The sequence below is a fragment of the Danio aesculapii genome, chromosome 12, assembly GCF_903798145.1.
Source record: "Danio aesculapii chromosome 12, fDanAes4.1, whole genome shotgun sequence".
NCBI classification, from domain to species: Eukaryota; Metazoa; Chordata; class Actinopteri; order Cypriniformes; family Danionidae; genus Danio; species Danio aesculapii.
The window spans coordinates 13,656,312-13,683,968 of NC_079446.1; the positions used below are offsets into that span (position 1 = coordinate 13,656,312).

Genomic DNA, 27,657 nt, shown 5'->3' on the forward strand with positions numbered 1-27,657 from the left:
ACAGAGGGAAAAAAGACAGAAAACACTAGAAGATGAACTTGGGTCTGGTATATGGACTTTTACTAAATACTGTCTTTTGATAGCATGACCAATTTTATTCTAAAGACAGTGTTTTGTTTTTCTCAATTGTTTGTAAATCTTTCTTTTCTATCTGTTATATCTTAATGTAGAGATCAATCTTATATGTGGAAAGTCATTAAAACTTTGCTAAAATAACAAAACAGTTGGGGGTGCAAAACTTTTCCACAGTACTGTACATTTAGTTAATAGAATGTGTTCTGATCACAAATATGGTACTTGATTCTGTGTTCAAGCTACTGAAATGTCTATGAAAATAATAATAATAATAACAATAACAATAATAATAATAATAATAATAATAATAATAATAATAAAACTAAATAACTGTTTAATATAATTATTCATTTACAAATGAAAGCTTTAAACATTTATAGTAATTGACATTCTTTATGTAATGTTTGGTTAGTGGAGTGAAAGTATCATCAAGGTAATCATCTGCTGTTAACGTATACTACTATTAACCTGGTGCAAACAGCAACATGATTGACTTAACTATGCCTAAACTGTGTATATATCATATAGAAAATATTATTGGATAATGTTTCTTATTGCATTTCAAGCAAATAAACATCATTGAAGATAATATTTTCCTTTCTCCTACATGTTGTCTGTTCTCCATGCTGCCTGTGTAACTCCTCTGATTATTTTGCACCAGATTTAAACTGGCATCTCTGGCACAAGAAGCAGGCATGCTTCCAAAGTTGATAGTGCGCCTCTTGAGGTCAGAGCTTTGTAGTTTTACCAGCACAGATCTTACTAGATGACCTCTGTTACACTCACCCCCAAACCACAATCCCATCCGGGTCACGGAACTAGTATAACCCCTCTAGTTCTACTAACACCACTCCAAGCAGGATTACAACCAACATGCTAACAAGAAAGCTGTGAAAATCTACACAACAGCAGCTTCATATTTAGTGTTAGTCCCCTTCGATGATGTTAAATTTGTCAGCTATAATCTATAATTATACATAACAAAATAAATATATTCAACTTGGTTTTGTTCGTTCAAAATTACAAACACACCCCTTGACTGTTTGTAATTTAAAGCCTAAATATGTGATCAGCTAACATTTTGTTGCATCTTTAGTAATTTGTAAGGCTTATTTTTAGCGGTGGCTATATAAGCCATTTGATTGGTTACACTCACAAAGAAAATGATTCTCATTTGCTTCCAAGACTGGAGTCTTCGGAGATTTTACACTCTGATCCTTGAATGAATCTCTCCCTCGTTGCACGCAATCTCACAGACAAGAGAGTCTGTCAGGAAAGCTTTGTGTGCTGTCATGAATAATTAAGCGAAGCATCTTCTTATAGGATAAGGACGCAGGCAGTCTTATGAATAATTATGACAAACGAATGTGTCATTAATACCTGGTCATTATTTGGGATGACATATCCAGAAACCTGTGAATCAGAAAGATGAAAGCACCATAAAAAAGCTCAAGTTAAAAATAGCAGATGCTACCACTGTCGTTAGTAACACTTTAGCATGAGAGCCAGTTCTCACTTGAGTTAGCTTGAATATTGGGTGTTTATTAGTATGAATAAAGCACATATTAATGTCTTATTTTGCATAATTGCAGTTCATCGCATAATCCTATCGCATGTTTAGCACTGGAACTACAGGGGCAGTCATTAGCCCCTTCCGGAAAGGTCTGTATGTGTGAACAGGCCCTATTTGAAAATACCGGTAAATTCGTTCTGGCCATTTTCTGGAAAGAGAAGTTGTAACATTACTGGCAATTTGCTGGAATGCTGCTCTGTGTGAACGCAGAAGGAAAATAGCCGGAAAGAAAACATGCTAGAACATGCTGACGTGAGATGTCTACTTTAGCCTTCAGAACACTCAGATGCATTCACATCCACGGGGTTTATGAAAACAAAAGCCTTTGAATATTTTTTAAGACACATTTAGCTGCTAAATGTTAGTCAGATAACGTTTCTATATTCCTTCTTAATGCCAACTGTGTAAAAAATTATCGATAAACTGCTTATGACAAACCTCTGTTTACTTTCAAGCTCTGCTTCAGTTACTTGACGCATGTGCACGTGAAGGAGCCGGTGAGCGCCTGCACACACACATATTATGAACATCTCGACATGCAAAAGTGTTCCCTCCATATGTTTTCATATAAGTTGTTCTCAATACTTTACTACATTACAAATTATGTGAATAGATAAGTGTGTAAACCTTTAGTTGCGTTTCGCATTTCTGCCTTTGGATGTCTCACAAAGCAGCTGCATGAATGCCAAAGCTTTAAATAAAAGTGAAACCATCGAGAAAAGGCCGACCCAGTCTATGTTTATAAATACAAGCACTGCCGTTTATAGGTCATTTCTGGTTAATGATGTCAGCATTGACCAATATTTTGTACTGGATGTGTAAATGTTCTATTACGGAAAAATTGTCGAAAGTCTGTGCCTGTGTGAACACCTTTTTTATTAATATACGGGTAAAGTAATTCCAGAAATCTTCTGCATATTTACTGGTATCACTGTGTGAATGGGGCTATAGTGACTGGGCTAACACTTTATTTTGATGGTCCATTTGAGTATTAGTAGACTGTCAACTTAATATCTGTTGATATGCTCCTTCAACAGACATTTAACTGACTACAAGAAATTTTGCAAGTGCATGTCAATTTACACTAACGCTAACCCCAACCTAACAGTCTATTTGTAATCTAATGAGAATTGGTTGGCATGTAGATGCAATGTAACTTAAATTCAACAAACGGACCATCAAAATAAAGTGTGACCATAAATGTGTCTATTTTTCATTTTAATATGGATGTTTTATTTAGTGACAAAATTCAAAAGAGTCACAGTATTTCTGCCTTGAATGGCCATAATGCTCAAATTGACTACATGCATTTCAGCATTCCCAAAATGTTCTCTTGCTTTTGAATAACTGTGTCTCTGTTGCCTAGCAACTTACTGTTTACAAAAACAACTTTCTTATAGAAAAATATGTCAGAAATAAGAAAACTTTGCTCTCCTGTTTGCCAGACAAAGTGAGGTACGCACCTTTTTTAAATATTTCCCAAATGATGTTTAACAGAGCAAAAACATTTTTACAGTATGTCTGATAATATTTTTTTCTTCTAGAGCAAGTCTTTGTTTTATTTCAGCTAGAATAAAAGCAGATTAAAAAAAAAAAAAAAAAAAAAAACATTTTAAGGTCAAAATGATTAGCCCCTTTAAGTTATATATGTTTGATAGTCTACAGAATAAACCATCAATATACAATAACTTGCCTAATTACCCTAACTTGCCTAGTAAGCCTAATTAACCTAGTTAAGCCTTTACATGTCTCTTTAAGCTGTATGGAAGGGTCTTGAGAAATATCTAGTCAAATATAATTAACTGTCATCATGTCAAAGATAAAATAAACCAGTTATTGGAAATCAGATAACTGTTATGTTTAGAACTGTGTTAATTTTTTTTTCTCTCCGTTAAACAGAAATTGGGGGGAAAATAAACAGGGGCTAATAATTCTGACTTCAACTGTATACCAAAGCTTGGACATAAAAATGCACTTAAATGCATGTCGAACGCCTGTGATGCCTGTTACTTCAGCTATGTATTGTATGACGAGTGCTTTCATCCCTGCAGACTGACTAGCTTGTTTCGAAACAGTAATTAATATTGTTTAAAGTTTGCTTGCCGTATGGTTCGCTTTTAAAACGAATTGTTTTAAAATGGACCAAAATTGATAGTCATATGCAAGTAGACTAAACATGTCATTCAATGATCAGAGTTACAAGGTTTATTTTCCACGATTCCACTAATAGCTGTCATATACATTATACTAAATTACAATTTTGAGCTGTTATGTCAACGGTCAAGGTGCGCTTCATGGGGAAATCAATAGTGAAAGTAAAGACGGCTTCTGTGCTGTCATTTACGGTGCAACACAGACACGTTCTGTTTAAAAGAACTGTGTTTTTTATCACAAAAAAGGTTAGAAAACAATTGTGAGGGCAAATCTGTCAAATGACTGACACCATTTACCGAAAATCTTTGGTTAACGTGACCTGACATCTGATCTCGAAGTTAAAGTTATTTTAATTTGGTGAACTAATATCAACACTTTCCAGTGCAAAATAAAAAAATGACTCCAATTTACTCAAGTGTATTTTTGAACATTAAAGAAGATATTTTGAAGAAAGATGAAACCCTGTGACCATTGACTTAGATAGAAGGAAAACTAATATTATGGTTACAAGTCAATGGTATTTAAAATATTTTATTTTGTGTTCAAAAGAAAAAAAAAAGTCAAACATGTTTGGAACGAGAATATATATATATATATATATATATATATATATATATATATATATATATATATATATATATATATATATATATATATATATATATATATATATATATATATATATATATACATATATATATATCAGAATTATTAGCCCCCCTGAATTATTAGCCCAGTTTTTTTTTTAACACATTTCTAAGCATAATAGTTTTAATAACTCGTCTCTAATAACTGATTTATTTTATCTTTGCCATGATGACAGTAAATAATATTTTACTAGATATTTCTCAAGACACTTCTATACAGCTTAAAGTGACATTTAAAGGCTTAACTAGGTTAATTAGGTTAACTAGGCAGGTTGGGGTAATTAGGCAAGTTATTGTATGAAGATGGTTTGAGAAAAAAAAATAGCTTAAAGGGGCTAATAATTTTGACCTTGAAATGAGTTTTAAAAAATTAAAAACTGCTGTTATTCTAGCCAAAATAAAAAATAAGATTTCTCCAGAAGAAAAAAATATTTTCAGACATACTGTGAAAATTTCCTTGCTCTGTTAAACATAATTTGGGAAATATTTAAAAAAAAAATTCAAAAGGGGGCTAATAATTCAATTTATTTACTTTTATCCTCCTCCCATAAATTTTGCTGATGAAAGCTTCCTTAAAAAAAAAAAAAAAAAAAAAAAATATATATATATATATATATATATATATATATATATATATATATATATATATATATATATATATATATATATATATAATAAAATTTTTAAATACGTATTTTTGGTTTCACTTTTCAGGATGTGGCACATTTTGATAAAAAAAACCTACAATATATTTTGAACATTAACGTTTATAGACTTTCAGAAATCTTGACTTTTGGTGTTGTAGTTTGCTTTTAGTGAATCTGTTCATTGGATGGAAACCAACAAAAGAGCACTCAGTCACAGTGTAAAGAATACAGCTGTATTAGCTATACATTTAGAATATTATTTTCTATTTAATATGTTTATTAGCAAATGCTAACTCTGTAGTGACTGTCTACATTATTCGTTCTGAATTATCTGAAGAGAAACTCTGTGAGAGTTCTGGAACTATCTATAGAGACTAGAACACATTGGCTACAAAGAGAAACACAAAGAAAAGATTTTGAACTTTCATTTGTAGCCCCACTGTGCCGCTGATGTAATTAATACTCTTAATTAGGCCTCTATATCGACACGGAAGTTGATGACCAACTAAGCACTTTGTGATCCTGAGATTCAGTGACAGATTTGTAGTTTTCCAGCGATCTACCACTGCTAGACTGTTGATGATTTTATTTATTATAAAATTTATTTTATTTTTTCATTTTTTACATTTTTATTTATTTTTTTATTATTATTTTATTTTATTTAATATTTTGCTTGCCACATCTAAACCACTGCCAGTCAGGTAAACTGATCAGCTAGATTAAACATTTTTGTACACATTTAGTAATAAAGTGTTAATTTATGTATGAGCCACTTTACATTGGTCATAAATTGTCATTTATTAAATATTTTTTTTGTTTGTTTAATTTATCACCTCCATTTATAATTCCATTTTTTTATTTAAGAAAAAAGGGTTGGGGGCAATTTAAACGGCACTAGTTCATTGAGTACATCTTCTGTTTTAGTTTCCTTGTTTATGATCCGTCTGTTATTGAGAAGATCCATTTGTTTTGAGGATGAGCGATGATTGCATGTATTTTGCCCTTTGCAAAAATGTATGCACAGTCACGCTTGTCTTGTGAGATCAGGGTGGTTTTTGTTCTCTCTCCAAAAGCTCACACGTCATTCATATATCAGCCCTACAGACTAAACACTGGAAAATTACAAAAAAAAGGGTGTTTGGGGTTGTAAAATCTCATTCATGAAGAGTAGTAATTGAAGACTCCCAGACTACACGGGAGACTGAATAAAACACTTACAAGGGCTGACATAAATTGCTGTCAGTAGTTTTACTCACCAAAAGGCTCTATAAAATACAGTTCTCTTTTTTAAGACAGGTCTACTCTTAAAGGGATAAGGCATTATAAGGGCATTATAAATAAAATACATTATGAAATTATTTTATAGTGAAATAATCTTATTCAATATGTTCAAAAAACATTTAAAAATCTGGTCTATAGAGCATCCGACGTGTCATCATTCCTATTAGCATGAACCAACCCAGCATGTTACCATTTGTGCCTGCCATCTTAATTATTTGTTCCATTACATAATGTTGGTGTTTTTAGTTTAACTTGCACATATACATTATTTCATTAAGATCTACATAACCATGTCTATTTTAGTGCTTCTTAACTATGATTGATTAATTCTATACTTTTTGTATTGTTTTTTAAGTTGTCCAGAGACAACAGATAAAAAATAGCCTTCTGGCTAGTTCTGGTGCATTTGCAGAAATGCAAATTAATGTACACTGTTCCTGCCAAATAAACAAATAAATAAATAAAATAATAATAATAATAATAATAATAATAATAATAATAATAATAATAATAATAATAATAATAATAATAATAATAATAATAATGAAACTAAGAAATTAAGATTACAATGATAAATGATTGTATAGAAATATATAAACTGTTCAAATACACAAGGGGGATGTTTCCATGAAACATACATAATTTTATTTCTTAATGTGATTTATACTGTACAGCTAACAAAGTCTAAACCACTTTAGAATCAACTGGTCTTTTTGTTGAGGCCTATTTGCACTCATATGACTTGCTGCTCATTTAATTTACTTATTTCATATGAGTTGAAACAACATGTTTTGCTTTTGATAACCTAACAGTTTTATGTTCAATTAATTAATAAAAATGATTAAGTTAACTTAAAAAATGATTTGTGTGTAAGTCTGCATTTTTTTTACAGTGTAGGTAACTTACATCCTTCAAAAATCATTGCTTACTACTAAACAGATTTGTGAGTTGTTCTAGAGAAACTCATCCATTTCCAATGTCAAGGCGAAATGGACAGTCTTTTCACTTCTTACAATAGATCATTTCCCCTGCACTCAGTATATATATGATGTGACTAAACTGTAAAATTATTCACACTCACTTTTTGCCTCTTCATGCCCAAACGGCAAAGCATATGTCATTTTCCTTGGACCGTTTAGCTCTTCAAATTGTTCTTCATTTTTCAAATGACTGCTGCTGTATTGATGGAGCATTTTGCTAGTCGACTGAACAGATGTCTTTAATGAGTTTGCAGAGCTTAAGCACACATACTCATATGGATTCTCAATGCATCATTTCAAAGACCTGAACTTAGATAAACCTGATAAACGTCACAAAATAAATTACTTTATGGATCTTTTGCCTTTCTTTCTTAGAAAATTTGGTGTTTCATAGTAAAAAAAAATACTTGCAGTGCAGTGCAGTGTATTTTACTATAGTAAAATGTTATACAGTCAAACTCAAAATTATTCATACCCGTGCCAAATTACTTGCCTTTAAACTTTTGTTCAAATGTAAATAGAAGCTGAGAAATATATAAATTTTTTTTCCACAATGATGATTCCTGTACATCATCTTATTATCTTTTGCGAGAAGCCTGTGTCATTTCTGGTCCAAAAAAATGAATAAAAAAACTTGCTGGTTGAATAAATCTAAGGTTGAGTCAGAATTTGCCAGTGGGGTGAATAATTTGAGGCGTTTTCCCAATTTCTGTTTAACAGAGAGAAGATTTCGTCAAAACATCTCTAAACATTATAGTTTTAATAACTCATTTCTAATAACTGATTTATTTTATCTTTGCCATGATTACAGTACCACAGATTACCACTCAATGCAATACCATTTACTTGTTTAAGATGCTAGCACATGCAATATTGACAAAAACATTATCCGTTATTATTAGTTAGGGTGTTTTGCACTGGCACCTTGGATTGTATATGACACTTAACTGCATCTGTCTTCAAGGGTGAGTCGTTAGTTCATTGATTCAAATGATTCGATTGACATGTTCCTAACTGTTATGATTTTACCACTTAATTCTTTTTTGCACCTCTAAAAAGGTAACTGAACGATAAATCCAACTCCAGCCATATGAAGGCAATGTTGGCAAACTTTATTTGGAATTCAACAATCTACATCCTGCAGAGTTTGTCTTTACTTAGTGTAGAACATTGTATTAAGTGTGCATTTCCATTTCCCCCTTTCAGGAATGAGAAAGTTAATCTGTTAAGCAAAGTGAAGATGGCCAATGTCAGTGAAATGACCCAGTCCCTTTATAGTTCTCTCTGTTTCCTCCATCATCTCTTGGAATGAACGCTTACTGATCAGGCTACACATCTTTTCCAGACCATTGTAACTTTTAGACTGGACTTTTGCAATGCACTTCTACCTGAACTTACAACATAGGCAATCACCCCTTTAATATGATTCAGAACCTCTGTTTATTACCTAGCTCTGACTACCAGTATGGCTTGCATCATATTCAAGATGCTTGTTCATGATTGAATGTGTGTTTTCACACCTAAAGTAGTTCTTTTAACCATTTAAGCACAATTGGATCCAACATACTTGTAGGCTCATTCTGAAAACGTAGCCCTATATTAATTTCTGGAGATCGCAAATTATGTAGCCAGAAGTATGTATGGCTGCATTTCATTACTTAAATGAATGCTATGGGGCGGTATGACGTCATTCCTTTCGCTTACCTCCGTATGGACAGCATTCCCGCTGTTACCAGTTTGTCCCGTTTGTTTGCCATGTACGTCGATGGACTTCAGATGCACAGAGAGTGGTTGAGCGCGATGATGGGGTTCGAGTCTGATGAAGAATGGTTCCAGAAAGCAGATAAGACAAAAACAGAATCCAAAAAATTAAATAAAAAAGTAAATAACGGTGTGAGAATGTGGTAAGACCTCAATATATGGTAAAAATCAAGGCGAGGCCTTTTCTTTTTCTTGATTGCTTTTGAAAATTGTCATTTGGGTTTAGTTAAGTGAGTGGGCGGGTCAGTCAAACAGTCAGTCGACAGTGGCCTCTGGTGGGTTTACGTGAGAACAGCAGGCGTGAATGGCACTCGCGAGAGAAATTTGAGATCTCAAAAAGCATACACAATGGCCTCTGTTGGATTTGCGAAAACAAAAACTGCAAATAAATATAGCTCCTGGGACGTATTTGGCGGTCCCCAGAAATGTATGTAGAGGTATGTTTTCAGAATGAGCTTGGGTTGCTTGGATCAGTTCATTGTGTATATGTAAACTAACCAAGTGATCTCAAACCACCCTAAATGAACCCGAAAACAAAGTAGACAAAAGCAAACATAAAAACAATCCTCTGGAGGTGGTCTGAGTTTGGTTCATTTCACATTTGTTTTGTGGTTCAATATTTTTTGTGATGTTTAAAAGAGACCTTGGCCCGCTTTGCATTTTGTTTCGGCAAGTGTATCTGGGGACTTCCCATTTCTGCAACTGTTTCTATAACACTAAAAAACTTCTCAACCTTGACAGGTCGCATGGTTGTGTAGTCTCAGGAGGAGATCTGTGCACTTCTTGAAATCTGGAAAGAGAAATACATTGAACACCAGCTGTCATTAACACATACTAACAGGGATGTAAGGATGAACAACAAAGAAGTTGAAAACTGATTTAAATATGTGACAATTGTGATATAGTTGGAGTAGCAGTTACTATAAGTGAATATCTGAGGAGAATCTACTAGGGAAACTTATACGTGGTATTTTCTTTTCATCCAACCTTTAACTGGTACCAAAGTCTCTTTAAGGCACATCATTTCACTTGGCGGCATTTAAGTAGTTGCTGTCATGTGAGGTGCACTTTCAGTTGTAGTTGATTAATTTATAAGTTCAGATTTCAAGCTTTATGTGGATATAATTATTATGTCTGTGAAGCAAGTAATCTGTGAGATTCCAGTGTGTTTGTTGACCACTAAACCTGTCATAAAAGCACACGTCGCGTCCGAGCTTCTCCCCCAGAGAAACAACAGTCTTTAGCAATCGACGATTGGCTCCTGTACAAGTAGGTGGGGCTTCATTTGCCATATTGACTGTTACATTTTTCCCCATTCAAAAATGCAGTGTTTATTAATGCAGCACTTCTTTGTGTATAGCGTGTATACAGCTGATGCGTATAAACAGTCACATTTGGACAGTTTTGAAAAGATAGCTTTAATTTATTTTACTTGCTTCTAACATTTTTGAACAAACACTGCTGTCAATCAGCGCCACCTCCTGGACAGATTGTTTTTAAAAAATGTGATCTAACAGGATAGAAAACAACTGCTATGGGGTATTTTTCCCTCGTTGTTAGACGGCATCTTGTGCCATTTAAATAAAATATTGTTTCTATTATTGTTAATATTATCTCTAAAGTAAACATTTTCTCTGTCTTTCAAATATACAACCAACCCAAACAAATGTAATTCACCAAAATGATTGACACACACACATAGTCTACTGTCCTGTCTCACTAACACATTGATTGAATAAGTTTCACAAAGTGAAAATTTTGTCATTTTGATGTCAGATGACAGAAAAGCACATATCGTGGTAAAGACTACATAACACAAACTAACTAAATAAACATAACCGCTCCAGATTAGAATCGACATGCAAATCAACCAGCATAATATCAGTAACATACCATTATTGGTCATTTTTGGAAAATGCGTGGCTTACATACCTGCTAGTTTCATGCCAGTAATATGGTTTCCTCCTTATAATGCAGTGAGGTATTGTTTGTTTGTTTGTTTGTTTGTTTGTTTGTTTGTTTGTGTGTGTGTGTGTGTGTGTGTGTGTGTGTGTGTGTGTGTGTGTGTGTGTGTGTGTGTGTGTGTGTGTGTGTGTGTGTGTGTGTGTGTGTGTGTGTGTGTGTGTGTGTGTGTGTGTGTGTGTTGAAGAGCTGCGGAGTGCAGTATTACAGCTGACAGGTCGGGAGCACTGACGTTATATTTCAACATCTGATCTGAGGCGGACGTTTTTCTCTCGCACACACACATCCTTCCTTCAAAATTTAAGTTTCGCATCACAAAAACACTCCGTAAGCCACTGAAAACAGTATTGACACCCAGTTGAGAAACACTGCTTTGGCTGATGACAATTCTTAATGGAAGTTCTAAGCACCCTACTAGAAGGCACTGGTCACTATGGCACCCTTCAGGCTGGTCAAGCTGGATTTAGCTGGCTTAAACTGGTCATTTTCCACCCTGACCAACCAAGACCTGGCTGGAAACCAGCCTGGAAATGGCCAAAACCCCTCTAAAACCAGGCTGGTTGACCGACTTAAACCAGTCAACCAGCTTAAGCTGGTTTAAGTTGTTTTTTTTTCCAGCACGGTTATTATAATGCATTCAATCTCATTGTTTTAAAACCTAAATTCGGCACATAAAGCTGGGGTCTGAGTTCTTATAAGGTTGTGGTTTGAACAAGAAAGGGTCTGACATCACTCTAGAAGAGAAATAAAAAAGGAATTGGGTTATCTTTTGAGTCCACTATATTGTGAACACCAAAAGGCCTGAGATCACTTTCAGCTGACTCACTTTTTGGTTCAATTTAAGATAAGTGAGTTTGGTTGTTTTAAAAACTATAAACAAAACCCTAGTATCATCACAGAAAGATACAAAATAGCTTTCCTTTTTTGCTCACCATTACTTGTCTACTTATCCAGACTCCCAAAACCCTGACAATTATTTTGAAAGAGTGAAATGTCTCGTTTTTGTTGAACTCTTAACTGCATCCTCTGCTTTCAGAGCTTTCCCTTTTACTTAGTACTTCTCTGTTCTAGTTTGTTCAATTCTGTACAATGTCTGAAACTTTGTACAAGTACTACTTTTATTGTCTTCTTTATTGTCTAGGAAGATATGTGGAAACTTTGGGCTTGGCCTTTGAATGGGGCTTAATGGCAAGTTCAGGTATTTCATCAAAATTATAGAGACCATTCTGAATGCAGGAGCTCCTTCTACCAGGAGGCTGTAGGTTTTATATGGTGGAAATTTGCTCCGTGGTGCAGAGGGTGCAGTTCGGGTGGTTCAGAACTGGCATTTATTCATTGGCATTTTAATGCAGGGTACCATCATTTTAGTAAAACCACAGCTACATTTAAGGGAGAGGTGTCAAACTCAATTCAGAGCTGAATCAAACTGTTTTGCAAAACTGAGTTTGCTCAATCCTTATTCTAAACCACTCAATGCAATACCATTTACTTGTTTAAGATGCTAGCACATGCAATATTGACAAAAACATTATCCGTTATTATTAGTTAGGGTGTTTTGCACTGGCACCTTGGATTGTATATGACACTTAACTGCATCTGTCTTCAAGGGTGAGTCGTTAGTTCATTGATTCAAATGATTCGATCTATCCAGCTAATGTATTTATAAACAAAGAATGTGACCATCTTTACAAAGGAATTATTCAGACATTATTGAGATTTGTTTGAAAACAATTTTACTTAGGCAGGAAGAATTGCAGTTTTTTACGGTTTACTGCAGTTACTATGTACTGTTTTTACCTCCCTGATTTAGGGTGACAATTGTTGCTGAAAACACCCCAGCTGAACTAATGCAATGTGTCATGCATGAGATGACACTGCAGAGACCTTTCTGTCCTGACAAAATCCATGAAGTCTCTGGTCACTAACTCTATGAACTTTGACAAACCCTTTAATTAGTTCTCAAACAAAGTAGCAGTACATCAGTAAATGGACCTTGACCAGATCTAGTGCTTTTCAGACAGTCAGGGATATGCTGTCAGTTTGAATGCAGTTTGTGGACCTACTGTCTGTCTGAAGCTACAGTTAAAATTTTCTTTAATTTAATTATATTACCAAAAAAAAAAACAAAAAAAAAAAAAAAAAAAAAAAAAAAAAACATAATGACAACTCATAATCTTAACAATGTAAAATATGAATGACAAAAATTCAAGACAATCATCAATTATAGATCACTGAAGAACATTAATTATCACCCACCTACAACCCTGTCACCATATGGACTACAAATCCTGTCATGGACCAAATTCACACCTGTTCAGGTTTACCTTTGATTACATTTACACACAGATGGTAGCTCATCCTAGACTGATTACACAGACTATATAAACTGCTCACATTGACACTCACATTTCTAAGTCTTGTTGATGCAAACCCTTTGCAAACCATTTTCTGGTTTAGTCTCTCTGTGTTTTGACCCTTGTCTTGTTTTAAAGTTTAGTTTATCCTGTCTGTCACCTGCATCGACCATTTGCCTGTTCCCTGACTGTGCTTCTGGATTTCCTTGTTTGTTTCCGTTTGCTCCTGTATTTGACATAGCCTGTTTTATGACTCTGAATAAAGCTGCATGTGGATCTTTCCATTGTCATCCTACTCCCTACTCAGTGTTTTTTTTTTCAACAGTTTTTTAAGTTGTACAAAGTTTAACTTTTTTAGTCAGTTTGAATAATGTAAGTTGATATGACAAGAAAAGTTCATTTGATTTAACAAAAAAAATATTGTCAGCATGAATTTAGTATGAATTAGCATGATGCTAGTATGTTTAAAGTATGAATTAGCATGTTGCTAATATGATTAGTATGTTTGTTAGTATGTTTTTAGTATAGTATATTGATAGGATGAAATGGTATATTGCTAGTATGTCCGATGTAAATTCAGTGGCAGTTTTTCCAATGGAAGTCTATGGGACAGTTGCTAAGGTGTCATAAGTGGTTGCTAGGGTGTGGCTAGTAAGTTGAAAGGTCATCATTGACTGGCAGATTGGTAGTCTGAGTTAATTGAGCGTAACCTTAAGTCTGTATGACAGTCTGGCAGAAAGTTATGAGGTCATAAACTTTGGTCCAATGTTAAGTCAATGGGATTTTTCCAAATTTTCCGGGTCCGTTTTCAGAAAATTGAACGTCGGATCAGTTGGAAAAGATATAACAAACTGAGTCAGACCAGTTTGGAGGTTTGGTGTTAGTTTGGTGGTTGTAGTATAAACGGTCTAGGAGGAGATGCATATAGAAATCAGAAGAAGAAGACGGAAGACTAATAAGTTTATGTAGTATGTAGTAAAAGTATGTTGGCTTTCTCAAGCCACCATAAAAATTAAGGCAGCAATAATTTTTAAAGTATATTTTCAAAACAAAATGCAAGCATATACATCAATCCTCACTTCAAATCAATTCCCAGTATTTACTGCTGGCTTATTACCTGGCTATTAATATGATATTGGCTGTTTATTAGTAGGCAACTTATAATGATCTTGACATTTTTTCTATATCTACATACTTAATCCTACCTAATACATAAACCAAACTACTACTGTACCTTACACATCAATACATGTGTTGGTATTGAGCTAAAAGGTTTGTTGATGCTTGCTAATTACAAGAATTGTACCTTAAGAGGAAGTATGACCCAAATTCTCTTTGCATTATAGTTGTGAATTAGCATATTTAAAAATAAAGTAATATAAGAAATTGAGCTTGTAAGTAGTAGTGATTGAGTTTGTTTTTGTATAGAGTAGCCCACATTTAAGTGCTATAACCCCCACCCCCATACACACAAACTATAAAGTGCTGCTTGTAATCAACAGCTGCATTTTAACAGCTACTGAATATATTTTCAACCAGTTCTAATAGCTCAATAATTCTGCGGTTACGAATAAAACTGAGAAAGTTACAGTGAGGTTATTATGCACTGTATTACGCACATTTTCTGCAATCATATTAAAAAAATAAATAAATAAAGCACACGTATTGCACTGAAGCTGACTTCATTTTTAAAGTTTGATTTTTAGTGGCATTGCAGCATTGCACATAATGAGCTCTCAGTGTTGTTTAGTGTTTGCCACGTCAATAGTCTCTGAAAGTTGATTATCTGCCATGATTTCTTCTCTGGCCAGTGCCTCAAAATGACATTTCAATATCTTTCCACTAAGAACAGAGTTTCTCTGAAATGCATCCATCTATTGATCGGCATTGGATTACATTTTTCTTTCTTCTTCCTCCATGCCGTTGGAGAGGTTGGAGTTTTAAGAAAATAAAACTTTGTATTTTCTAGATGCTTTTCAAAATTCACTTAGCAATATGAAATCCAAATGTACTTTCTTAGTACGCCTTCCCTGATCACATTGTGCTCAGTGCATCATGGCGGATTTTCTAAAGAAAAATACATTTTTGTCTCTGTAATTGTTCAATAAAGTGTAATAACTTTGCTGCTAAAATTGCTAAACTTTGCTTTTCAGCCAATGCCACAAATGCTTATGTTTTCAGCCCCTTAATCAAATCTACTCCTATTAACTCCTATTGCCCTAGGGATTAAAGTTTTTTAAGAAGTAAAAATGGGTTGTAAGTTTCATAAAAAAAAAAAAAATTTAAAAAGATTGCCGATAGACATCACAATGTTGAGCCGGCATCACAATCCTCTGCCCCGCCCCCATTTCAGCAGCAACCTGTGAAAAATACAGACCGTTTACATAGGTCTTAGTTTTAAAATGGATTTTAGAAAAAAACATTTTAGATCCACGTCCACACTGCATTTCACCTAGCATTCCCAAAAAGCCCTCCTTCCACACCGCTGAAAACGCACATCACATGACCACACACACAAACGCACACACTGTCATGCGCTGCAGCGTCTGTGCGTGTCTGAGCAGTCACTGGGTGCTTTGAGCACAAAACCCCAGAGAGCAGTGCACATCAGAGAGTTTATTAAAAATGTACCGCTGGATTGCGTCTCACTATAGTTGTTAAATGTGATATTTAAGTAATCTTGTCTCTATATGACGCCTCTTCAGTCTTTTTAATCTATCAGGTAACGTGTCAGAGCGTCAGTACACTGCTTCAATCTTTCACTTTCACGCATGTACTTAGTAATTTTAGCGAAAACCTCAGAGAAAAATTATTCATGACAGAGAAAAAATGATTGATAGGTGGTAATTTATTTATGATTTGGTTATGGGTAAAACAAAGACCATGCGGGTCAGGTAGTTGAAACGGTAGGCTACAAATAATTAATTCATTATGAATTAATTAAGTATTCATAAATAATTAATTCTCCGTCGCCTACGATAATGATGCCATCATCCATCGCGATGTTTCACATTGACATCGTACGATGCCAAATTGTTCGACATCGTCCAATCCTAGTCTATAAGTAATGTTACGAACCTAACCTGAAACCTAGAGTAATCTAACTATAAATTAGATGACAAAGTTACCTTTAATAAAATAAATGTATAGATGGAACATCAGGATAAAGCACAAAAAATATTAAGTTTTGGAGTTTTAAAAGGAAAGGAATACATACACCACTACAGCTGTTGGAAGCAGACCAGCAATGCATTAAAGGGCAGTCTAGACAACTGATTAGACTCTAATTAGAGTTGGAGTAGTTAACTGGATCTCAGCCGCAAGGACTGCATTGCATCTGGGACCGACAATCCATGGCTAACGTGTCAGACATAATGACTTCTTGTCTCTTTTGAATTATTATGCATATGCTATTTGCGCAATTAAATACAGTGTTACTTTTTTTGCTGTGCTAAGCATTATACTGTATCAACTAATTAGAAAATGTTGAATAAATAGAAATGATATTATTGAGGCTAATGAGGCTTTTGTCCCCATTCAGTATTCATTCATTCATTTATTTATTTATTTATTTATTGTCAGAATTAAGGCGACGCAGTGGCGCAGTAAGTAGTGCTGTCGCCTCACAGCAAGAAGGTCACTGGGTTGACCCTTGGCTGGGTCAGTTGGCGTTTCTGTGTGGAGTTTGCATATTTTCCCTGCGTTCGCGTGTGTTTCCTCTGGGTGCTCCGGTTTCCCCCAAAGTCCAGAGACATGTGATACAGGTGAATTGGGTATGCTAAATGTTCAGTAGTGTATGAGTGTGATGAGTGTGTGTGGATGTTTTCCAGAGATGGGTTGCAGCTGGAAGGGCATCCTTTGCGTAAAAACAATCTGGAAAAGTTGGTGGTTCATTTCGCTGTGGCGAACCTGGATTAATAAAGGGATTAAGCCGAAAAGAAAATGAATGAAGGAATGTCAGAATTAATAAGACCAATGTTGGTAGAGCATCCCTGCTACATAGCAATTGTAACAAAGTGCTAAGTCATGCAGTCCATTACAAAAAAAAACAAAAAAAAAAAAACCTGACCACTCTTTTTATTAACACCTAACTAACTAACTAAACAAATAAATAAATAAATAAATAAATAACTATGATCTGCCTGTTTGATTTCCATGAAGTGAATTCAATTTTTTTATTTTTTTTTTTTTAGTAAGGTAAATGAACAGGTCACTTTTTATGACACAGAAGATACACAGTGCTCACTTATCGTAAAACCAAGGCTTGCAATTAAGAGGAGGTCGAATTAAACTCATTTGGCCTTGATTATTCTAAAAGCGGACAATGAGGCTGTCCCTTTATATTGTGTCAGCGATTAAGCATTGAAACCTTGCTGAAACAGTGTCCTTTCATGTCAGTGAAAAAAAAAAAGAAATCTCTTATGATGCACTGTTCTAGATTTTAATCTAAAAATTAATTACTGACTGAAATAAGTGGCTTTAAGAATATTGCAGAATTGGAAAATGGGCTTTTTGCTATCTGCACAAAAAAGATTTGTTATGAGCAAATCATAATGGTGTTTTCTCACAAATTACCAGTATCACGATAACAGTATCGATCACAGCATATTTATTTGTTTCTTGTAAATCCAATGATACAGTTATTACTGAAAAAAAATGCATTATCCAGGTTTCAGTAATACCAGCACCAATCTGCTAACTGAAATTTAAAAGAAAAAATGCTAATGTTTTTGTCAGTTATGTCATTTATAGTTTATGAAAAAGTTATGATATATACAGTTGAAGTCAGAATTATTAGCCCCCCTTTGATTTTTCTTTTCTTTTTTAAATATTTCCCAAATTATGTTTAACAGAACAAGGGCATTTTTACAATATGTCTGATAATATTTTTTTCTTCTGGAGAAAGCCTTATGTGTAAGCCTTTTTTATGAACCATTTTAACGTCAAAATTATTGCCCCTTTAAGCATTTTTTTTTCGACAGTCTACAGAACAAACCATCAATATACAATAACTTGGCTATTTACCATAACCTGCCTAGTTAACCTAATTAACCTAGTTAAGCCTTTAAATGTCAATTTAAGCTGTATAGAAGTGTCTTCAAAAATATCTAGTAAAATATTATTTACTGTCATCATGGCAAAGATAAAATAAATCAGTTATTAGAAATGAGTTATTCAAACTATTATGTTTAGAAATGTGTTGGATAAATCTTCTGTCCGTTAAACAGAAATTGGGGAAAAAAATAAACAGGGGGGCTGATAATTCAGGGGGGCTAATAAGACTTTAACTGTATATATATATATATATATATATATATATATATATATATATATAATTAATTATTATTATTTTTTTTTATAAATACAAATAAATATGAGATCTGACCCAAGCCCTAAACATACCAACACAGGCTCATTGTGAAAACGTACCCTTGTATACATTTCTGAAGAGCGTGAATTATGTAGCCAGAGCTACGGCTGCATTTTGTCTTTAAAACGACCTGTACGGGGCGGTATGATGCCACAAACGATTTTTTTTTTTTTTTTCGGGGGCGGGCGGGGGTGGGTGGGGGGGGGGGGGGGGGGGGGTGGGGGGGGGGGGGCGGGGGGTTGCACTACCAGCTGAGCTCTTATCTCCAAGTGAACTGCTTTTCAGCAGTTACCAGTTTGCCCAGTGGCTCGCTGTGTACATTGGTGGACTTGTGTCAATCAGTGCTTTAGAAAACACTATCAGTTGGGTTTAGGGAAGGGGGTGGGTGTGGTTATCGGTCAGTCAGTCAGTCAGTCAATATCGGCCGTTACTGAATTTACACGAGAACAGCAGGCACAAATGGCACATCGCGAGTGAAGTTTAAGATCTGAAAAAGCGTACACATTGGTCTCTGGTGGATTTGAGAAAACAAAACTGCAAAAAAAGTACTTTCTGGGATGTATTTTATGATGTCCAGAAACGTATATAGGAGGTACGTATCATAATGAGCCTGCAATATACTGTATAAACAGGCCATGAACATATTTAATAAATCATACAAATTCATATGGGTTAATACTAATAGGCCAAATCATAAAATATTTACAAATATAAATTAAATTAAACATAAAACACTTTAGTTTAAATTTCAATTCTCACTATAAACTAGTGGCTTTTTACCTGCTTTTTATTAAGATTTTGGCTGTTTACTTGTATTTACTCATTTATTTGTATCTATTTACAAAAATTCTGCATGCTCATATTTCTCATCCAAAATCCTATGCCTAATAACGAAACCCAATGTTTCTTGACTAAACTCTTGCACTGGTACAAAAATCTTCTATATTTCTAGCATCATATGTCATGTGATTTGCTTGCTCGACACATGCATCTCTTGTATCAAAATCAATTGTGACAGATTTACCTTGCCAGCAGAGACAGAAAAAAAAGGAAAGAAAAAAAGACAGATACATCTCAATGCACGGCTGATATGACTCACTTCTGTTTCTTTCTGGAAATTTCAGTGGGCCTTGACATAAAGATATGATGTTTTGAATTTTCCATTCAATAAAAGTGACCACGGTAATTGTTTATATAATCTAAACTTAACACCTAAACTATTGCGTCTCAGTCACTCAACTTGTAGATTTAACCCCAAATTATGTTGCAATTTTCTGAAAAAAAAGTATTTTTTCACAGTTCTTGAGGCTTTTATAAATGAGACCAAATTATAATAATAAAAATTCAACACCCTTTAAATATATTTTTTGACTTCAGGTTAGAACAGTTGTACATCCCGAACATCATACCAACAAAAAATAAACAAAAAAACATTGTTAATCTTTACATTTATTTTTAAAATCACAAAGCTTATGATTCTAACATTTTTACTTTAATTGTAATGTTTTTTTGTATAGATTTTATCTTGTTCATAACACACTTTATCTTCATCTTCCTCATAACTCCACATAATGTCCATGTCTGAGGTATTTTCATCTGCTTTATGCTCAAGAATTTCAATATCTGTATATTCTGCATATGACATTGTTTCGGCAATGAACTAGTACATCGAAACAGTTTTTTTTTTTACATAAAAAGTCTAATCAGCATGTTTTTATTTAATTTCTGATTCTGAATTAATTTCATTAACAGATTTTGAACCTATTGTACATTCTAATGGACTGACATATTTGAAAAAAATCTGATCTAAAGCATGCAATGTTACAAAAGATTTTAAACTTCAATTAGTAAGTGCAATCCCTCTTTTTTACATACAGTCTTTCAAATATAGGCAAACATATCAATAAAACTGATTAAAAACATTGTAAATGTGACTTCTGAGATGAAATGCTCAGAAACCACAAAAAAAAAACAAAAAAAAAAAAACGTGATGTCTATTGTAAAATTGGTAAATTCTTCTATTGGTCACGGTGTATTTTGATTTAGGTTTGCTGGTCAGACCTCACCTTGTCAGACCTTGCACAGCAAATTCAGACATGTTTACATTTATAGCCTTCCACAAAACTTATATAAGAATGCAAGCCAAGGGAATGAAAAAATGTAATGTAGATGTTTTGATTTAAAAATTGTAATGAATGTACTAATGTGTAATGTATTTCTCTGTGGAGAAAGAATATTATATATCTGTTTCATCTGCCTGATGACTGCCTGTTATTTAGATAACTTCACAAGTTTGTTTTGCCCACGTTAATTATCTTAATTTAAATTGTCAAATAAGAATTCTCTATTTTAAAATGTTTTAGCCAGGCACACGGCAGTATCTGAGCTGCTGCCAAAACATAACCAAATTATTTCTAAAGCTTGTACATTTACAGCTAAATCATGTCCTCCCACGGAAAATATTTCTTCCTCAATTCACAAAGCTCAAAGTGTCATAAAAATAACAAGGTTAAAAAATATTGCAGTCTGCTCCTTCTTTTTTTTATTTATTTTTTTTTTTTGAGAGAGAGAGAGAGACATTTTATGCTAACTGCTGCTTTGATAACATATATTGAACGTTTTACCAAAGTCAATGGCACAAAATATATAAATGTATTCAATATATATCTATACAATATAGACGTGTACAACATTTTATTGCTTTAGTAGTATTGCTATTTATTGATCCCATAGTATTAGTATTAATATGTAGCAACCTTTAATTTAGAACAATCGATCTATTGCAATCTATTGATCACATAGCTTGTTTATTTTTTTTATTATTATCTTATGTTTGGAATCTGCATATACTGTATTCATAACCGTTTAAACTAAAAACTTGTTATAATTACATTAATATTGTATTATTATTTTTTTTATTTTTAGTAGTATTACTATGTATCAACTTTAATTTGGAACAAGTGAAACTGAGGCAAATGTGTGTCAATTATACACAGCTAATTACTCAAGGTTCGGCTTAAGATTTCTAAACCTATAAGCTCATCAGATCTCTTATTTCTGTTGTTTTGCAGCATGCGAACTGATGACGCAAGGGATCCTGGCTTTGGTCACGTCTACAGGCTGTGCTTCAGCCAGTGCTCTACAGTCCCTGACAGATGCCATGCACATACCACACCTTTATGTCCAGCGAAATGCTGAAGGATCACCCCGTACAGCCTGCCAGCTCAATCCAAGCCCTGACGGAGAACGATACACCCTTGCAGCACGACCGCCTGTCCGTCTAGGTGATGTCATGTTGACTCTAGTTGGTGAGCTGCGATGGCAAAAGTTCATCGTCTTCTATGACAGCGACTATGGTGAGTGACTGATTGCTAAAATAAGAAAACATGTGAAATGATATAACAAAACACAGGTTATGCAGCCCTCACAAGGAAATATATTTTACGTATTGACAATTTGTATGAACAGGTATGATTTTCCTAAAAAAACCCTTAACCCTACCCCTCATTGGGGGCAAATTGTTCTAAAATTGTTAGAATTTAGCCACTAAATCAAAAAGTGATGAAACACTGTGTTAATTCATTGGGTTTTACTGAGATGTTTTAAAATATCAGTAACACTTTAGTATAATGGTCCATTAGTTAATGCCAGTTCATGTATTTACTAACATTAACAAAGTATGCATAACCTTGTAAAGCATTTATTAATCATAGTTCAGCATTAACTATGACATTATTAAGATCCAATGTTATTATTAATCTGGGGTCGCCACAGCGGAATGAACCGCCAACTTATCCAGCATTTGTTTTTTTATGCAGCAGATGCCCTTCCAGCTGCAACCCATAACTGGGAAACACATATTCACTTATTCACACACATACACTACGGACAATGTAGCCTACCAATTCACCTATACCACATGTCTTTGGACTGTGAGGGAAACCGGAGCACCCGGAGGAAACCAACGCGAACGCAGGGAGAACATGCAAACTCCACACAGAAACACCAACTGACCCAGCCGAGGCTCGAACCAGTGACCTTCTTGCTGTGAGGCGACAGGACTAACTACTGCACCACTGCGTCACCCATCCAATGTTATTTGAATTAATATTAGTTAATGCAGGGTTTCCCAACCCTGTTCCTGAAGGCACACCAACAGTATACCTTTTCAACCTCTTCCTAATCAAACACACCCGAATCAACTCATCAGAACATTAGAAGAGACTCCAAAATCTGAAAGGAATGGGTCAGATAAGGAAAACTTTGAAAATATGTACAGTTGGTGTCCAGGAACAGGGTTGGGAAACACTTGCCACTCTGAGTTAACATGAACTAACGTTATTTAACTAAAATAACATTAGACATAATCTTGTAAAGCATTTATTAATCACAGTTCAACATTAACTAATACATTATTAAAATCAAATTTTATGTGTTTTAACTTTAGTTAATGCAGTGTTTCCCAACCCTGTTCTTGAAGGCGCACCAACAGTACACATTTTCAACCTCTCCTAATCAAACACACCTGAATCAACTCATCAAAACATTACAAGAGACTCCAAAATTTTAAATGAATAGGTCAGATAAGGGGGACATCCAAATTACTGTATGTACAGTTGATGTGCCTCCAGAAACAGAGTTGGGAAACAATTAGTGCTCTGAATTGACACGAACATGAATAGTTCATATACGGGAGACATCCAAAATATGTACAGTTGGGTGCCTCCAGGAACAGGGTTGGGAAACACCGAGTTAATGCACTCTGAGTTAACATGAACTAAAGTTATTTAACTTAAATAACATTATGCATAATCTTGTAAAGCATTTATTAATCATAGTTCAACATTACCTTAAACATTATTAAAATTCAATGTTATGTGTATTAATATTAATTAATGCAGTGTTTCCCAACTCTGTTCCTGAAGTCACACAAACAGTGCACATTTCAACCTCTTCCCAATCAAACACACCTGAATCAACTCATCAAAACATTAGAAGAGACTCCAAATCTGAAATGAATGGGTCAAAAAATGGAGACATCCAGAGTATGTACAGTTGGTGTGTCTCTGGGAACAGAGTTGGTAAACACTTAGCACTCTAAGTTAACATGAACTACCATTATTTAACTTAAAAAAAACATTATTCATTATCTTGTAAAGCATTTATTGTGATGTGCATCAACATTAGTTGCATTAAAGCAGTGTTTCCCAATGCTGTCCCTGAAGGCACACCAATAGTACACATTTTCATCCTCTTCCTAATCAAACCTGAATCAACTCATCAGAACGTTAGAAGCGACTCCAAAACCTGAAATGAATGGGTCAGATAAGGGAGTCGTCTGAAATATGTACAATTGGCATGTCTTCAGGAACAGGGTTGGGAAACAGCACTCTAAGTTAACATGAACTAACATTATTTAACTTAAATAACATTAACTAACATTAACAAAGATGAACAAATACACAATATATAAACAAATAAACAAATACATAATAAATGTTTTGCTAATTGTTTGTTCATGTTAGCAAATACATTGATTAACATTAACTAATGGACTATTATATTAAAGTGTTACCAATATATCAATCAGTGATTGTGACACATTCTATTGAGACTTGTTGGTGTATATAACACTGACCTGTGGTAATCTTTGTCAGAATTATTTTCATTCTAGTTCTAAGTTGTCTGTTAATATTGCATGGATGAACTATAAAGAGAACACTGACACCTTATTGTACCCATATTTGTTTAAACATGTTACTAATTGTTTACAGTATAATGGAAGTTTCCTCACATAATTCACATCACAACACGTCATGAGGAATCGATGAATGATAGAAATTTACTTTATATATACATGTTCATTCTGTACAAGCACTGGGTATACGCTTGAAGCTTTAAGCATGGATTGTTGCAGTGGCTTTGTAGTTTGACCTGTAAGAACTCCACACAGGTGCAGCACAAGAACTGCTTTACAAGCCTTGATTTCCCTTCACATCCATGAAATAGTAGCAACAAAAGAGCAAGAGATGTTAGAATTCATCCATTCAAAGTAGCCGCACTGGATTGAACTTCATTTGAATACCAGTGTATGGAAAACATGATTCTGAAATGTAATTTCTTTGAGGCTTTGATTGCACAAGCAGTACAGGAGAGTAGAGGAAAATTGAAAGCAACTTTTTTGTTATTTTTTTTCCTGAAGTATCCATCAAGAGGATGGTCAGTGAACAGATAATGCCTACAAACCTGTGAACAATTGTGTGTCCAAGACATATAAAGTGACCGAAAAAAGTTCTAGTTAAAGAAATAAAACAAACACCTTAGGGTCAAAACAGTCTTCTGTCCTGGCAATAAAGCTATAACATTTTTTCTTTAACCTGTAGCAGTATTCAATAAATATATCATTACATTTTCTTTTAATTTTCTGTTGTAGCCATGTGATTCAAAATGCTTCAATTAAGTAAACTGTAGTATTCAAATATATTTGTTTACACTGATTCCCGTATGGGCCCCGGCTGGGTCAGTTGGCATTTCTGTGCGTTTGCATGTTCTCTCCGTGTTCACATGGGTTTCCTCTGGGTGCTCTGGTTGCCCCCTCAAGTCCAAAGACATGTGGTATAGGTTAAGTGTGTAGGCTAAATTGTCCGTAGTGTATGTGTGTGTATGGATGTTTTTCAGTGATTTTTTTTGCGGCTGGAAGGGCATCCGCTATATAAAACATGTAAGGATAAGTTGGTGGTTCATTCCACTGTGGAGAACCCAGATTAATAAAGGGACTAAGCGGAAAAGAAAATGAATGAATGAATGATTCTCGTACGTCCATACTAAATACCGCAGTACATAAAAACAATATATGAATCAAGTAGTCTGTGTGAATCCAAAGTGTTTAGTAAAGCAATAAGCTCTGCAAATCTGTGGTTTATAATGGTTTACAGTGAATTTACAGCTAAACATGTAAGCAGACTGCTTAAAACCCCCTTCTAAGTACACTGTAAACCACAGCTACACAGGGTTCTGGAAAGTTTAATTAGCAAGAAAAAGTCACTAAGTTGGCAACACTGTCTGGATGTACACTTTTATTGAGGTTAATATTGACACTCCATATTTTACTGAGTGATAATGCATTTGTAAGTAAATATGATCTAGTATACAGTATAGGATGCTCAGCATCTTGCACAATATCAACAACAAACAAAAACATAAATAATAACAATATGATACACTATAATGTAGTTTTTGAAATCCAATTGTAACTGAATCCTGTTAGTTCTCTTAACGTTACTAATTGGCCTTATTTTTTATGTTGCTTCTTACACATAATTATGATGAGATAATCCTTCTGCATAAATTTCTATAACTGCTTAGTTTATACATACACACTTACAGTACTCATACTTTGCAGTGCCAGTCTGAGGTACTTTAAGAGGCTTACATCATGCAGTATGCAGAAAAGAAAAGAAACAAGTAATAATATTAAAACCAATTGCATCCATGTTTGGTCTTTCACTTGTACACCTTCTACTCTAATGCCTTATTTCCAGAAATTCTCTCAAAAACATACCTGTTTCCAGGTCAAATACATATTCAGGCAAAATATTTAAGGAGTTATAACAAGCTGATTTTATATTGCCCTGGTGGAGGTCTAATTTATCTGAAAATTAAAAGTATATTAAATGAAAGGCTAAGTGGTTTGAACCATTGCCTCACAGCATGAAAATCGCCGGTTCAAGTCTTAGCTGAAACCAGGAAGTCTGTATAGAGTTTGTATATACTGTACAAAGTTTGCATGTTCTCCTTGTGTCTGTGTGGGTTTGCTCCGATGTTATGTTTTCACCATAGGTGAATTGGATAAACTAAATTGGCCATAGTATGTGAATTGGACAGTGTGTGGGTGTTTCCCAGTACTGAGGGCTGGGTTGCAGCTGGAAGGGCATCCACTGTGTAAAATATATGCCAGAGTAAGCTAAAAAAAAGTGAGTGACTAGGTGAGTGTTAATCAATATAAGACAATGTTGCTTTGTTTAAGGCACAAACAAACAACAAGCTTCATTTTGGAATACACAATACTGTCTTGATTTGATCGTGTTAAGAGTTTTATCTCCGTGATAGCATTACAGCAAGTGTACTAATGGCACACAGCATGGCATGCTCTTCAAATTAAACTCACCATGCATGAAATACAATTAATAACAAATATACTAAGGTAAGCAACTATGTGTGCTATATAAGTATAGTAACTCTTTTTTTTCGAACTCCAATACCAATACCAGTAATACCAGAACTCCATTAAATATTATACATATAATAAATATTATATTATACATATTTTTAATAAGCTCTAATAAAGAATAAAGTTTCAAATTAATTAATGGGTTATTCAGTAGTTCTCTTACAAAAGTTATTACATTTCATGCATTCTAAATATCACAGGGGTAAAGGAAAATAAAATATGAGATGTTGTTTGAATTGCCATAAACCAAGTAATGTAATGACACCAACAAAACAAATATAACATTTTCAAAATGTGAAAAATGTTGAACAAGATAGCCTGGATTGCAGTCCCCGCTCTTCATCCCAAATTTTTTTTTACTTCTTATGTTTTTATTTTTACTTTTTTTATCGGGTTGAGGTCAGGACTCGTCAAGTTCCTTCACACAGATTGGGAAGGGGGGACCTGTCCCTATCCTGAGATCCAAATAACATTCCAGTTTAGGCTTACAAGATCGAAAATTGTTGTGTAGCAAGAAAAAAAGAATACTAAACAAACAGTATATCAACAATTGAATAATGTAAAACAATTAAGTTAAATAAAAAACCTAATCCTTTGGCTTTTTCTTGTTCACTCAACTTTT

At 34.2% G+C, this 27,657-nt stretch overlaps 1 protein-coding gene across 1 annotated transcript in view; it reads left to right on the plus strand.

Annotated features, from left to right (window-relative positions):
* The window catches only part of grid1b (glutamate receptor, ionotropic, delta 1b), a 744,708-nt gene that overhangs the window by 364,786 nt on the left and 352,265 nt on the right, over nucleotides 1–27,657 (plus strand). Inside the window, 1 exon segment of the mRNA XM_056469382.1 lies at nucleotides 21,877–22,161. Within this exon segment, the coding sequence (XP_056325357.1) occupies nucleotides 21,877–22,161 (285 nt within the window).